Genomic DNA, 15,869 nt, shown 5'->3' with positions numbered 1-15,869 from the left:
GCTTCCACTTCTGTATTTTGAAGGTTCAAAACCTCTCATTCTCTTTCTCAGAATCACTTCTTCTTTGGAGATCTTTCCATTGTGTGTTCTAAGTTTTCTGACCTGTTTTTTGCCTTTGTTAATTCAGCTTTGAGAACTCTGATTTCCAGTCTTTCTCTTTTTCTTAGGAGTGTGGGAAGGGGAAAGTACTAATACAGAAATACCTTAAAAATGAGTTTATTTAGAATTCTGTCAATAAGAAATAATCTTTAATAGGTACCTCCTATCACTAATATAATAATTACCCTGAACCACAACAATCTCCTAAAGTGCCTTCATAATCATCAAAGAAATATTAATTGCTCAATTATATTCAGTTTCAGTACTTTGTGGGTTTTTTTATATTTTAATTTTTGAAAGTCCATGTTTAGTATTTAGAGTAGCTGTTTATTGAGGATAACATTTTTCCAGAAATCTACAGAAGCCCTGTCCATGGCCTGTAGTTTCTTGGACAAGAAATATCTTTATTTCTGACCTTCAAAGTAATCTGATGAACAAGAAAGCATGGATGGCTATCGAATATCTTCTTTTAACAATTGTATCTCTCTTTTGAGTCATTCTGTAGTTTTTTGGTTTTGTTCCATTTTCTTTAAGAAGCCCACAGAATTATTTTTTCCACTGAGGATTTTTAGTTCACTTTCCTTCATAGGCTATGATACTGTGTTTTATGGCCTTCAATATTTTTTTGTTGCTCATTTTTTCATCTTTGTGAGTAACACTTATTTTATCTGTTCAGGGTCTGGCTTATACACAGCCATTCTCTCTTAGATTTTTTTCTCTTTCATGATTTTTCCTTTTATTTCCACTCGTTTGTTTCTGACTCCCATCCAATCTCTTCTGGCACTTTCCCTTTCCACTTCTGCACAGACCCCTTGAGATTGGGCATCCTCAGCCTAATTGGATTAGGGGTTCTGAGGGTCTGGCGAGGTCCCTGCTTGAAGTTAACTGTAAAGAAGGCCTGACCCCAGAACCTCTTCCCCTCTGGCTGGCTCTACAATGCCAAGTTTTCCAAACCCTGCAATAGTTGGAATCCCCTTCTTTCAAATGTCTGGGCAAAATTAATATCTTCTTACTTTTATGGAGTAGGGCCTGGGAAGGAGTTGGTGGGGAGAGGGGATTTAGATTTATTCACTACCATTGGAGAACCAAGCAGGGTCCCCTACAACTAGACCTTTAAATAGAAGTTTGCCAGGTTGCTTGAGCTGGCTGCCTGTGCCCAGAGCACATGGTAGGCTGAGGGTTGGGTTGATGAGTGGGAGCTTTAAGTATATAAGTTCTCCATTATTATTTCATGAGCTTTTTATATCCTACTGTATTTCTGTCTTCTCATCTTGAAGATTTACCTTTAATTACTCTAGATTTAGAGTTTCTTTCTTCTGAGACTTTTTTAGGCTGACTATATATTAAACCATGGCACATATTCCCCCAAGATACTTGTGAGGATAAAGATGGTACATAAAGTGCTTCATAAACCTTAAAATCTTATACAAGTGTTAGAGTGTTTTAAAATGTAAAATCTGCTAGGTTCTCTTTCTCCAAGATTCCTTTGCCTACTCTGCACCTCCAGTGTCCTGGGAATGAATACAAGTATTTTTAGCTCTCATTTCATTCTTCACTTGTCTGGGAGCACGCCCCTACTAGGTTATACGAGCTAGCATGTACATAATATTTTAAAATTTTCAAAGCACTTTACAGATATTATCTCATTGTTTTTCCTCACTGTAATCCTGGAAAGTAGGTACTTCTATTACTCCCATTCTACAGATGAGATAAATGAGGCTGGCAGAAGTTAAATGACTTGCTCAGGATTACACAGCCAGAAAATGTCTGAGGCAGGATTTGAACTCAGGCCTAGAGTTCTACCCATTGAGTCACCTAGCTGCTTATTGGCTGACTGACTCAAGAACTGAAGGCAGGAAAGGAATCCCTATTTTCTCTTCAATAGAAGAGGCAGAATGAGTAACTCTACTTTAGTATTTTTCTGATCCTTATGCAACCACTTGCCTATGCTGGTAGCATATAGATTCTCCCGTCTCAAAGAATATCCAGAGCTTTGTGGTAGCCAAGATAAGAGAAGAAATTCTGTCTGTACCATAACTCCCACCCCTAAATGTTTCCTTTCCACAGATGCCACCTTCCCAGATTCCTCTTCTTGGTGCTGAAACTGCCAGATCTCACTCTAAAGGCTCTGTCCATCTCTCCACCTCCTTTCAATCCCTCCCCATCAATCCATAAACCGATCAAAAACTAAAAAGTCTTTAGAAATAGAGTATTGTACCTGGAGTGAGGAAAAGCTGAGTTCAAATCTTGCCTCAGACACTTTCTAGCTTTGGGACCCTCAGTTTCCTTATCTGTAAAATGAGGATAATAATAGCACCCACTTCACTGGGTTATTGTGATGATCAAATAGGATAATATGTGTACTTTGTAAACCTTAAAGAGCTATGTGAATACTAGCTATTATTATAATCATCAGTGTTATTACTAGACATCCTTGGGGATGTCACCCAGATATGGTCACCTCCTACCCTCAGGGAGGTCACACCCTCCTATACTGACCTGGAAAAGCATTAAGGGCAGGCACTGTGCCAAATGAACTGTCATTGAATCAAGCCAGGCTCAGCTGAGGGTGCCATTAGCATGATGGTGATCAGGGCCAACGCTAACTAATAATGGGAAGTCAGAAAGCTTTTCTCCCTGTCAGCTGTCCAATCAAGATCCTTTTCCTCCTTCCTGCCCTCATCAGAGATCTATCCTTTGCCCATTTTCTTCAGGGTGTTGCTCTGAGGTCATTGTCAGCTAAGCTGTTCTGTTGGTAAAATTTAAGGGAGGAAGGTAGAGAAGGGAATAAGCATTTATTAAATGCCTACTGTGTGCCAAGCCCTGTGCTACATGCTTTACAAATATCATCTCATTTGATCCTCACAACAACCTTGGGAGTTAGGTGTTATTATGATCCCCATTTTACATTGGAGGAAACTAAGGCAGAGAGAGGTTAAGTGACTTGCCCAGATGCACACAACTAGTAAATGTCTGGGGCTGTATTCGAACTCAGGTCTTGCTGACTCCTTGCCTAGTGCTTTATGCACCTAGGTTTAATCCAAGGGTATTTGCTTTTTAAAAGGGAACTCTTGCAAAATTCAAAGAAAGAAAATTATAGGAAGGGAATATCAGGCAGTCACACTGATATATTGAGGTAGGTATCCCTGTCCATGAAGTACTTCCTTAAGTCACACCAGACAGATCCAATGGATGGGTCTATGGGTCTGAGCAGCCAGGTATCAGCAAAAACAGAAAGCAGCCACCTGGACCTTGGGAAGCTGATCAAGGTCCTAGAATGAAGGCTGGTCATCAGAGATTTGGTGGGAGTTAAGCGCTTTTGAAAAGAAAGGGGAAAAAAAGCAACCTGGGCCTTACACACAGAAAAAGGAAGGAAGGAGGAGCTGTCCATGCTTTGGGGTTGCAAAGGACAGCCTGTGTTAACTTGGGCAAATCATTTCCCCTCTATAGACTTCCGATTCCTTTATTTATTTTAGTTACTTTTTCTTAACAAACAAAAATCTGTTTTCTCTCCTTTCTACTCCCCCCCTCCCCCAATTCAGTTTTCTCATCTATAAAATGAGCAAGTTGGACCAGATAACCTCTGGTAACCTCTGAAGTTCCTTCCAGCTCTCAGTCAGCGATCCTAGGAGAGATAGAGAAGGAGCGACTGCTCCAGGAGCTTGGGATTCCAGGCTGTACAGTTTGAGCGTATGATTTAAAAAAAAGCAAACCACCCAACTAGGCCAAGCACAGCCCTTTGCCCACTAAGGATTCTTTTCCCTACAGAGAGGTGATTGTGATTCTCCTTATACAAAGGAGGAAACTGAAGTTCAATAACTCCCCCAGATTCATACAATCAACCCACTCTGTCAAAGGTACTATACAAATCACTGAGAATTAAAAAAAAAAAAAGCCAAAGCAATCCCTACCCTCGAGGACCTTACTTCTACTGGGGGAGAGAATATATACATAAAGATACATACAACCCAGATAAAGAGACTGAATCCACTTCTTTTGGTTCTTATGTCTAATATCCTTTTTTTCATGATGCCACATTGTCTCCTGCAAATATGGTCCAGGTGGAATCATGCACAAACTAAATTAATTGATCTTGTAGTTGAGAGATGTCTGAGAGATTGAAATGGAAACTAGGTAGGTTCAGAATTGGTGTATATGAGAACAGGGTTCGGAATGGTTTAGGGTAGAGGGTAAAGGGCCCAATGGATGGGTCTGTGGATCTGAGCAGCCAGGTATCAGCAGAATTTTGATGAAGGACACCAAAGATCAAACCAAAAGATCAACCTGAACATACCCTAGTGGTAACCCTTCTCAGAACAATCTCTGAAAGTAATAACTCTTTCTCTCTTTTGCCCCTCTAGTTTCTGGCGTTCGACACACAGTTGTTGATGGGAAACCGGCGCTATTCCTTGAGCCCAGAGGAATATATTTTTGGAGCACTCAACATTTACCTGGACATCGTCTACATCTTCTCCTTCTTTCTGCAGCTTTTTGGCACCAACCGGGATTGAAAAGGCTTTCCTTTGTCCAACTCCAAGAAATGCAATCTATTTGTCCCCTTGTAACATCCATCCCCCGCTCTTTCCCAGCCCCTAGGGTATAGTACTAAGCATCATCCTAGCCATCATCCCTCTGCTGACTATGCTCCTTCTACAGCATCCTTGGAGTTATTTTCTGTAGGTTGTATATATGTGAGGAATTCTGGGAGCCTAAAGGACTGGAGTCACTAAATTTCCCGCTTCCTTGCTCATCAGGACTCTCATTTCCATTTCTAAATGTGAGATTGTAAATCCAGTGTACTCTCTATCTCCCACCTTAGTTTTGGGGTATAAGAGTCCAAGGGATATGGCAGACAATGATTTAGGAGCTTAGATGTCAACAGAAGGACCCAAGGGTGAGCTGAATCCTGAACTTCAGAAGCTTTGTGTAATTTGGGAGAAAATGGTTTTCCTTCTTTGTTACTTCCCTCATCCCTACCTTTCCCTGGGTCAAAAACTGAAGCATTTTATGGAAGGAGGTGAGTTGGCATGGAAGGGTACCATAGTCTACCGAGATTCATACCCTGAAGATACACAGAAGCAGCATGGTCTAGTACTTAGAGTCAGAGGACCTGAGTTTGAGTCCTGTGTCTGCTGTGCGCTACATATATGACCATGGACAAGTCCCTTAAACTCCCTAAGCCTCAGCACCCTATGTATAAAATGAGGTCCTTTCTAGCTCCAAAGCTATGAGCTTGTCTATGATATTATTATACTTGGGGGAAGAGAATGAGGCATGCTGTTTAAAAGATGGCAATCCTTAAAATGGCCCCTCATTGTCCATGTGGGAGTTTATGTCATATCTGTGATAGCATTTCCAACATAGTGCTAAAAAGATGCGTGTGTAGAGTTGGGCACCCTGGTGTAGCAGGGGCACGGAGAGGTGAGCCCTGCTAAGAGTCTTGTTTAAAGGTCTGCTCTGAGGTCTCTGACAGTGAGATAGGGAACAGAGGTACCAAGCTGAGTCACGTATCAGAAGGAGATCACAGCCTAAAGAAATAACAAATCAGTGGCCAGATATGCCCAATTAAAGGGGATATTTGAGAGATATAGAACAGCCTGTGATGTACTCTCTGCCTCCCTGTGGTGCAGAGCTGGCTAAAAGAATTGAAAGTCATTTCCCTTCCAGATCCCAAAGTGGTCTTCCTAAGATTCTAGGGACTGGAGAGGGCTTGAGATTGGTGAATAGTGCAAAGTAGAAATGGTTCCTGGGCCCTTAAAGAGAAGGAATGCTACCCTCTGCTGAGTAATAGAGAAGAGCCTTAAAAAGAAAAATACTGGTTTGGGTGGAAGATAGAATGACTTCTTTCCTATGCCCAGCTCCCCAGCAAGGGAACCCCTTTCTCCTTGCCCCAGGGTGGCCACCTCTCTGCATTCCATTTCCCCAAGTGCCTCCCTAGTTTATTGCCTTGCCAAACAGTGAGCCCAGGTCTTAAATGCCCAAGCCAGAACCTATCTCTACAGACCCCAAAGAGAAGACACTTCTCCCTCTTCCCAGCTTCCATTCTCTCCCCTCTTCAGTCCAGGTCACCCCAACTAGCTGCTTTCCCCAGCCTCCCCTGAGGGGTCAAGTGTGCTCCTCTCTATCTTCCCATCTCCCCAGTTTGGAAACTGGCCAGCCTATGGCTAATTCAACCAAGCCCCTGATAAGAACTGGGTCCATGTGATGAGGCTGGGGCCCCTTTTCGCCTGGGCAGTCGGCTGGGATCCTGGGCAGGTGCGTGCGTCAGCCACCTAGCCTCTGGCAGTGTAGCCTACATATGGGAGGGGACTCAGTGAGGCCTGGGGGAGTGGGGGGTGGAGAGGGAAGAAGCTGGCTGTTCATTCATGCTGTGGTGGCTCTGGCAGCAGTGGAAAAATACTGGGTGAAGTATTGAAGCCCCTCACCCCAACCATCAGCATTCCTTCTTCCCACCTTTCCTTCCAGCCTCCTTTTTGCATGCTCATTCTGCACAGCATGCCTGTTGCATGAGCAAGATGTTCCCTGGGCTTTGTAGCTGAGCTAAGGTTTTCCATTTAGGGAAGGAAGTGGGATATACTAATTTCCGCATAGTGCCCCTTGACTCCCACCCCTTTGTACTTCCACTTGACAAAGCCTAAAAGAATTGAATTTTATCTTGAGTACTCGAGGAGCAAAGAAAATTGTCAGCAAGAGCAGGAGGCAGTTAGCTGAGCTGTAACTAGAGTAGGGTGACTGGGATTCTCAGAGTGGTACAAATTTAGAGGCCCCCTCACAGCATTTAGACTTCTCCAGCAGCTTGAGCTTAGTGCCTAAGTAGCAAGAAACTAGAAGGTTACCTGAAGGTGTATTTCCTCCTTAGGCATCCAGGTGAACTATGGCACCCAAAGCAGAGAGGCCTTGATGTGTCCTAGAGTTTCATTCTTACCTTTCCAAGGACCTGGGTGCTTTTAATTCTGTTTGCCCTAAGTACATTTTGCAAAGTATGACCCAGGTACAAAAAATACTGTTTACAGCTCTGGGAATCAGAATGGGTAGACTAGCTGGTGAGATATAGCCTGGGGAACCTATGTTCCCCATTCAGGAACACTGGGGAAACTGATGCCTTCTGTACTGCTCCAAATCTTCTAATATCCCTTTTACTTCCCTCAGAGAGATCTCCCAGCCTGATCTGCCTGAGGATGGATTTGATCTTAGTTATTAGACAAGTCTTCTCCATGCTCTATGCCTCTGAATCTGAGACTGAAAAGGTAGAGTGCTGGGAATCAGAATGATAGGTATGAGGAAATTTTGGATCTTGAAATGATTGAGAAGTAAGATTTGTCATTTAGCTGCGGCTAGTAGGGACATCTCTTCCTTTCTCAGTCTTCCCTTCCCTGTTCCTGACCCTACAGTCTCTTTTTGGTGACTATTTTCTATCCCTTTTCAATCTCTAAGCTACATGCCTCCAGCCAACTAGTTTTTTTGGGGTCTTTCTCTGCTACCCATTAAGCCTCAGCACCATGTTTTGAGCTTCCCCCCCAAAGAATCTTTTAATCTCTAACTTTCTTTTCTTCCAAAATCTTCACTGCTTCCCAGAATCCACTTGCTTCATTAATCTGTGAAAAATGGAGCAAAACATTTTTCCAGAATTGAGTTCTCAACGAGTAGAGAGATCCCAGTCTATCCTGTTTAAGAAAAAAAACAAAAACAAAACCCTATCAGAATGTGACTAGGATATAGAAACCGGTGGAAATCACGGGAACCACTGCAGTTCCTTTCTTTGTGTTTGTTGAGGTAAAACCACGTGCCTGATTCCTTTATGTGCTTTGGGAAGGAGTCTGAAGTTTTGTATGATCTCAGCATTTCAGGAAAAGAAACTGAGGGAGGGGTCAAGTTCACAAGATTAGGGAGAAAGGATGCAGATAGCCCACCTCCCTGGTTTCTTTTCCTCCAGCGGGAAAGACACAGGAGCTGCTTGGAGAAGCCTAAGTCATGAAAGACAAGCCCCAGAAACACCTGGATGAGCCTTTTGAGGAGAAAGGGTGAGGAAGCAGGAATGCAGGATTACAAGAAATCAAAACTGGGCAGGTGCCACAGACTGGAGAGGGAAGAGGGCCATTCCTGCCCCCACTTAGTACTTCACATTTTTTATTGGGGGTGAAAAATACAGCTGAGACAGGACACTTCAAGACCAAGAAGTATCTGAGAACTTGACCCAGGGCAAGGGTCCAGCCCAACCAGGGGAGGGAGAGAACTACATTTCCAGAGCCAGGTGGGGAGGGGAGGGGAAAGGGAGATCAGAGTTCATGGGAGTCTCCAGTGTCACTCCCACCACAATCCTTTGCATAAATTACTGTCCAATCTTGCTGAATAAAGGCTAAAAATGTAGCAGATCTTGATTTCTTCAGGATCATGCAGGGGAGACCCTAGGAATGCTGTTTCCTTGATTAGGTTTCTTCACCATTCCCCTCCCCCATCTCTTCCTACTGATAAGACACTTTAAAAGCTGCTGCCTCACCCTCCCCAATACCCACAGGAAAGTCATCAGCATCTCAGGTGTCTCACTTAGAAGGGATGGGTTTGGGCGCCTTTGCTGCCCCCATGTGGCACCTGAGGGTAACAAGGACAGGCACTGGTCCCGCTGGGAAAGTGGATGAAGGACCTGGGATCAGGAATAAGGACTGTTCTGCCACAAATCCCTCTAGCCTGAGTACGTTTGTTTCTCTTTTGCCTGAATTCCTCTGATGTCTACCCGGTGGCTGACACTTGTTCCCTTCACTTGCCTAAATTTTTTCCTATAGGCTGTTAATGCCCCTGGGGCAAGAATAAAAGCAGTTATGTTCCCAAAGTCTTTTGCTCTTGGCTGATTTGTGATACTCTCCGTCTCCTACCTCAGGTACTGGATAATGGTGGGGGGGAGGGCAGGGTCACAGGATGATTCACTTTCAAGTCTCTTGGCTTCACAACAGTGCTTACTTTTGTAAGCAAGTGCATTATTTTTGTTTTCAGCTATTATTATGAGAAACAGAAAAAGGCCTGTCTCCACCTGCAGGGTCCTACTGATCCTAGAATTCAGTCGTTCCTCATGAAAATGATATGTACATCACTTCTGAATATATTTGTGTTCAAAGTTCTGTAGTAATAATCACACTTTAATTTTTTTTCTCATTTGATTGCAGCAGTCTGGAGAGTTGGGTCATGCAAATAGCAATGGTCTCATTTTGCAGATGAAAAACTGAATCTTGTAGATGTTGTGACTTGTCCCCAGTCACACAGCTGCTTGGTGCCAGAGGCAGAATTTGAACCCAGGTCTTACAACTCTGAACTCAGTGGTTTTTCTACCACATCACAGCTACCTAGTAAGGCAATGTACAAAAAGAAAGGGAGTTTTTGGGTAGGGAAATCAGCAGGTGGTCAGGGCACAATGGTAAAAGGGGAAAGGATTGGGAGACAGCAACCTTTATTAGGCACCTACTGTACAAGACAGAGAAGAGTCAAAGAAAATAGAAAACACCATCCATGCATACATAAAACATGAAAGCACTTATAAATGAACATATTAACAAGTGTAAATTCATATGACTTGAATATAGGAGTATAAATCCTAAAAAATATGGATTAATGGAGTGCCTAAAGTGAAAATTTAGTGGTTGTTGTTTGTTCATTTTAAAGGAATAGATATAAATAGACAGAACAAGCTAGATTGTTGGATTATGGAATATGACCTTGCTCTTTCCAGCTACAATCTGAAAACCACTATGAATTCCTCAGAACCATGAGCACTGAACAATTTAGTAAAACCTCAAAGTTATTTTAATTTGCATTTCTGTCAGTACTAAGTGATTTGGAACAGTCTCTCATATAGTTATTAATAATTTTCAATTCTTTTGAAAGCTATGTTATTCCTCTCATTTGATCATTTATCCATTAGGGAATTTAATGAACAAGAATTTATTGAGCCTTGTTATGTTCCAGTCAATGGGGATACAAATGTATGAGGTGGTCCCTCAGAAAGACTACAGCAATGTGGATAGAGAATCAATTGCAGAGTCTGATAGAATGATAAAACTTCAGGAAGCAAATGTGGCTAAACTAGAACAAGAATGTCAGGGTTTAAGATATCACCCCAAGAACTGCAAACATGCTTAACTGGTCTTAAGGAAAAACCAAAGTACTCCAAGTGTGATCCACTTCTAGACACAGTAAATCAATTTCTGAGAAATTTCTAAGCTGCAAAGAATACCGGAACTTGGGAAAACTCAAACAATCTAACCCCAGGACACCTTTCCATGCGTAGGCTTTTGTTATAGTTCAGTAGTGTCTGACTCTTCATAACCCCATGAACCATAGAAGGCCAGGCCCTTCTATTTAGTTACCATTTCCATTATCTCTCGAAGTCTGTCCAAGTTCATGTTCATTGTTTCCCTGACACTATCTGTCCATCTCATCCTTTGCCATCCCCTTTTCCCTTAGCCTTCAATCTTTCCCAACATCAGGGTCTTTTCTAATGAGTAGCGTCTTCTCATTATGTGGCAAAGTATTTAAGCTTCAGCTTCAGTATTCGACCTTCCAGTGAATAGCCTGAATTAATTTCTTCAAATCAAATAAAAGATCAGCTCTGGTCACCCGGACTCAAGGGCAAGTACCTACAGAGAATCTGCTGAGAGAAGAAAGGTACAACACTGTCTTTTAAGGCCTTTTTCATAAAGAGTAGTTAATAATGAACAAAGGGAAGAAAAAGTGTTTTATAAAATATATTATATATATTTATATATATAAATAAATTATATTATCAAAATGGGATGTTGCCACTTGTGGACGAACATTTTGATGTCTTATGTGAGTAGAAAATTAGTTTGTTTTAATATACGCTGCTAAAATATGTTTAAGAAGAAACAACTTTCAGATAGGATTTGGACAGTTTGAAAAAAGTGGCTATCAATTAATGTTGACCATGATAATCTAGAACAGCTCTATACTCCTCTTCCTAATAATTCATAGTTTATATGACACGTAACGGTTTACAAAGCCGTTTTCACCCAACAATCCTGTGGGGGTAGTAAAGGTAAGAGATATCCCCATTTTATAGAGGTGGAAACTGAGGCTCAAAGGGGTTAATTGTATTATCTCATGGTTAGGAAGCATTTAAACCATGTTTATATAGCTAGTAAGTACTGGAAGTACTGGATACAGACTGGATACTCACTTTAGGTCTGTTATTCTTTCTATTATACTTTACTTTCTATTATATTATACTATACTACCCATTAGGTCATTATTTTTCAGTAAATGTCACTCTTACTGACATCCTTGAACATCAAAAGTCTGTGTGAAGATCTGCTATTGATATGGTTTTAGGAGAGTAGGGACCCCAAAATACCAAGGTTCAGGTCAGAGTTGTCTGGAAAGAATTCTAGGACCCTCAAGCAGTCTTCCAGTCAAGTAGCAAAAAGTTTATTGTAATGCTAATATAGCAGGAAGAGCTCCTCAGGGAACTGGCAACCTAACAGGAGTGATGCCAAAGCTTATACAGAAAAAGTACAATGAATTACGTGGCAAGTATTCTACTTAGGTGGTGAACATACAGTTTCTGTACCTTGGGCACAGGTATCATTCATTACTGGCATGGGGCAGGCCCATGGGGCCACTTCTAAGGGGTCTGTACATCTACATCTGTGACAAGATAGCCTTAGGAATTGACATCTGGATTATATACTGTAACAGTGGGAATGAATAAATGATAATTCTACTAGTACAGAGAAGTCAGCTTATTCTCGTAACAGGGAGACAGTTTGCCTCACTGGGCCTACCCATGAGTTATTGCCAGAGATAAGGTCTTTGGGCTGGGGAGAGATATGGTCCTAAGGGCTGGGAGCCAAGCACAAACACCCCATCACTATTGCAAAAACTTGAATTTGGGTACTGAACAGATTACTCTGAGAGGCTATATATTATTTCAACCAAATCTACTTGAATTAATCCATCCACAACAAGTACAGGGTAACTATGCTCACATATAGTTGTTTGTACAACTGCCTGTACTCAAATCCAGCTCAGCATAATCCCCATGCCCATAGGAAGGATCAGGATCAGATGGGAAAAAAGATGGTGAAAGCACCTGGACTGGACTAAATGAATATAGAAGACATTCCTGCTGGAGGAGACACAATTGTGAAAGAACTAAAAGTTTCAATATTCAAGGTATCTGAAGAAGGGTAAGGTAGTTGGGGGGTTGGGACGGAGGGAGGTGGGAACCTCTGACCTTACTGAGAGCCACAAAAAAGTGACTGAGAAAACACCAACAACTACCTACAAGTAATATATGCCTACTCTTCCACTCATATGAAATGTACATACAAATTGAGGGCATCCTCAATGAAAGCATTACTGCAGAACAAGCAGGCTTTCACGAATGCTATTCAACAACGGATCACATCTTTATCATTTTAGATTTGACTGAAAGGTAGAAAGAATATGAGATCTCATTGTGTTTACTATTTGTTAATTATGAATAAGCATTTGATTCACTAGAGTAAAAGGCCTCCTCAAAGACTCATTTCCAAAAAGGTGTCTCCTATCCATACATAAAAATAATCTAAGATTCTTTGAAAAACACAGACACAGAAATAACTCCTGTTCAATGATTTTGTCATTCTCTGATGAGGGATAAAACGGGGACATGTGTGCTCGTACAACATACCCTCTCTTTAAGTCCTTTTTCATAAGGAACAATTAATGATGAAAAGGGAAGAAAAATATTTTTGTGTAAATGATGAAATTTATGTTAATTATCAGAGGGCATGGGATATTGCCATGGTGGTAGATGAACATTTTGATGTGTGAGTGGTAAAAGAACTCTGTTTTAGTATACACTGCTAACATAGGCATAGGAGGAAACAACTTTCAGATAGGATTTGGACAGTTTGGGAGAGAAAATCAGCTGAATTTGTGGTTAACAAGGTACCTCTCTTGCATGGGAAGAAAATTAATGTCATAATGAGGCAGTTAATGATATTTTGTTGAAAATCTGAGAAACGTGCAGGTAAAGAAATACAGTTTCAAGGTCATCAGAGAGATAGGATCATACTGAGAACTTCAGAGAACTGCAAAATATGAGGATATGTGGGCTAATTTGCATTTAGATGTTTTAAGACTAACAAGGGTAAAACTTTTAAAAAACCTATAAATATCTGAAGATTGAGCTATAATTAAAAGGACTCCTTGACTTGATAGGAGAAAACTTGGGAGTTGTGACTTTTTAGGTAAAAAACTGAGTCACTGAGAGTCAGGAGGCTCTCATTTAAGCCCCTAAGCATAGGGCAAGGGATTGCAGCAAAGGAAGTAGAGAAACCCATGCAGAGGTGCAAACACAGCAGAGGATACCAAAAAGCTGTTCTAAGAACTGTTACTGTTTGTGACAGTCACCAAGGGGTGGCTTCAGGATGAGCAATTCCTGATTGGCTGGAAAGAGGAGAAATGATTTCCCTAACCAACAATTCCATCAATTTCAGGAGTTCCTCTGTCGGCTGTTGCCCTATAGCACCACCCACAGGCAGAACAAGGTTAAGGCTTTTCAGAAGGGTTTCTTGTCTATTATCACACCTAAAATAAGGAAAAGGAGACAGGTTTTGGAATTTCTATGACATCCAGGTGAGCTGGCTTTAAGAGGCAATCTGAATTGTGTTGCTGTGAATTCCGTTCTCATTAGGCAGCAGGTAACTGATTGGCCTCGTCTATATACTTCCAGAGATAGCCAGTTGGATAAGCTTGGCAGTTGTCTGGCTTAAAGAGAACTGCTACTCACATGAAGAGCTAATGCTTTGTTCTAGCAGAGAAAAGGATTTCTTCAATTGTAGAGAACGGTGACAATCAAAAAGCAGAAAAGCACTTTTAGTGTGGCGCAGATGATCGTGGATGGACTGATAATGTTGACACGTGATCTAGAATCATGAGTTATTCTAATCACATGCATCTACCTCATCATAGCTACTGTGCACTGGGAGAAGAACATGATCTGCGTTTATATGCATTGTGATATATTTTGTTTACACATTTGCTTTAAGATCTAGGTGATTACTGTGGATGGCTAGTTATGTAAATATCACACAGCCTTGTGAGCTGATTATATAGATCAAAATCATTGGATGGGCACTCCAGAGCTGGAGGAATTAATAGGGGAAGTATATTTTTTTTCAACAGAATATAACATGGTGCTGGTAGCGCTGGTGGATTTCTGAGAATGTAGACTTGCTAGTGTGAGAGCACACTGAAGGAATGAGTTAAACCCAAAGAATGCCTGAAGGTAACTCACAGCCTATGTTTGAGGTATGGGACCCCAGAGGTGTGAGATTCTATATGGTATGAGACCCCAGGTATCACATTGTGGATTCATACTCCACTTTTTCTGTAGGTCCCACTGTAATCTATTTATCTTGTTCCATTTTGGAACACTAGAGGAGATCATTCCATATATCATGTGGTACTTGTCAAAATTGTTTACAATTGTGATGAAGATTGAAACAAATTCCAAGATGAAAAGAGTTTCTCTGTGGTTGGTGAGTTCCTGTAGTTACAGGAAGGATTGTGACAAGCATTTGAATAAAACCTACATAGTATAGCTTGCCCATCAGTCTGTTATGTTCATGACAGTACAGATGGACAACGAGTTGTTTCTATAGTTGGACATAATTCCAGGTGGAGGACAGGCAGGATTGCCTTTGGAAGATTATAAAACTTTTCTAATGACTAAACTTCCTTTGGAAACAAAGGCCTATCTTTAATACAACAATATTCTACAGGTGTTCCTCACTGGTAGGAAGACAAGGAATACAACAGTCTCCAAAGAATTAAAAACTATTATCATATAGAGATACTACAGAATGATAGTGGGTATGCAAGTTGCAATATAGAACTAAAGAGAAAGAACAGGAGTAAAATATGTCATCAGGGAAATGTATAATAAGAAGCAAGAAATGACCAGTGGACGGCCAGAAAGCTTCACCTCTGTGCTACAAATATTAAAGGCTTCCAGATCACCAGGTGGGCCTCCTGTGATGAACTTATGGCAGGGCATGTGTGTAATTAGAATAGCCCCGACTTCAACACTTTTTATGACCTATGTGACCCTACTCAACTCACTTAACCACTACCAGTCAGATTCCTTCCTCTCTAAAATGGAGAGAATAATTACACGTACCTAACAGGTAGCTGACAGACTCTAATAACGTGTAAAACATTTGGAGGATCTTAAAGCGCTGTATACTTTGCTATTAAGATTACTCAGAATTCTCCAGCACGGAGAAGTTTTAGTCATGAAGTCGTTTTGGTGTGTTGGTGAGCCCCTTTGGCTCGCCTTTCAGCATGTCCCTGACCCCGTTTTCTTGGCAGAGATGCCAGGGTGGTTTGCCATTTCCTTACCCAGCTCATTTTTCAGATGGGGAAACTGAGGCAACGACTGAAGTCACACAACTAGTACTCAGAAAGGGGAGTGTTCCTGATTCCAAGCACGGTGCTGCAATTCCCAAACTGATGGACAGTTCATTCACCTTCCAAATTAACTACGGTTCCCCCCCCTATCTTTTCCTCAGAGGCCAGGAGATCAGGAGAGGCACACAGCCGAGCCATCCCTCCTTCCATCCCTCCCTCCATCCGTGAGGAGGCAGCCTGGAGCTCGCGGAAGAGCACCGGCATTAGAACAGAGGAGAGCAGCGCGTTACTTTGTTTCCACAATGTAACCCCCCCCCCGGCTCCAGCTGCAAGGAGCGCACGCACGAGGACACACGCTTGCGCAC

General features: G+C 41.8%; 1 protein-coding gene across 1 annotated transcript in view; it reads left to right on the top strand.

Moving 5' to 3' along the window:
* Positions 1-4,849, top strand: part of FAIM2 (Fas apoptotic inhibitory molecule 2) — a 54,937-nt gene extending 50,088 nt beyond the window's left edge. Inside the window, exon 12 of the mRNA XM_072654641.1 lies at positions 4,461-4,849. Coding sequence (XP_072510742.1) covers positions 4,461-4,610 — 150 coding nt within the window. The 3' untranslated portion in view covers positions 4,611-4,849. The remainder of the gene's footprint in view (positions 1-4,460) is intronic.
* The last annotated feature ends 11,020 nt before the right edge of the window (positions 4,850-15,869 follow it).

The sequence above is a fragment of the Notamacropus eugenii genome, chromosome 3 (assembly GCF_028372415.1).
Source record: "Notamacropus eugenii isolate mMacEug1 chromosome 3, mMacEug1.pri_v2, whole genome shotgun sequence".
Taxonomy (NCBI): Eukaryota; Metazoa; Chordata; class Mammalia; order Diprotodontia; family Macropodidae; genus Notamacropus; species Notamacropus eugenii.
This window is presented reverse-complemented; position numbering and strand designations above follow the sequence as displayed.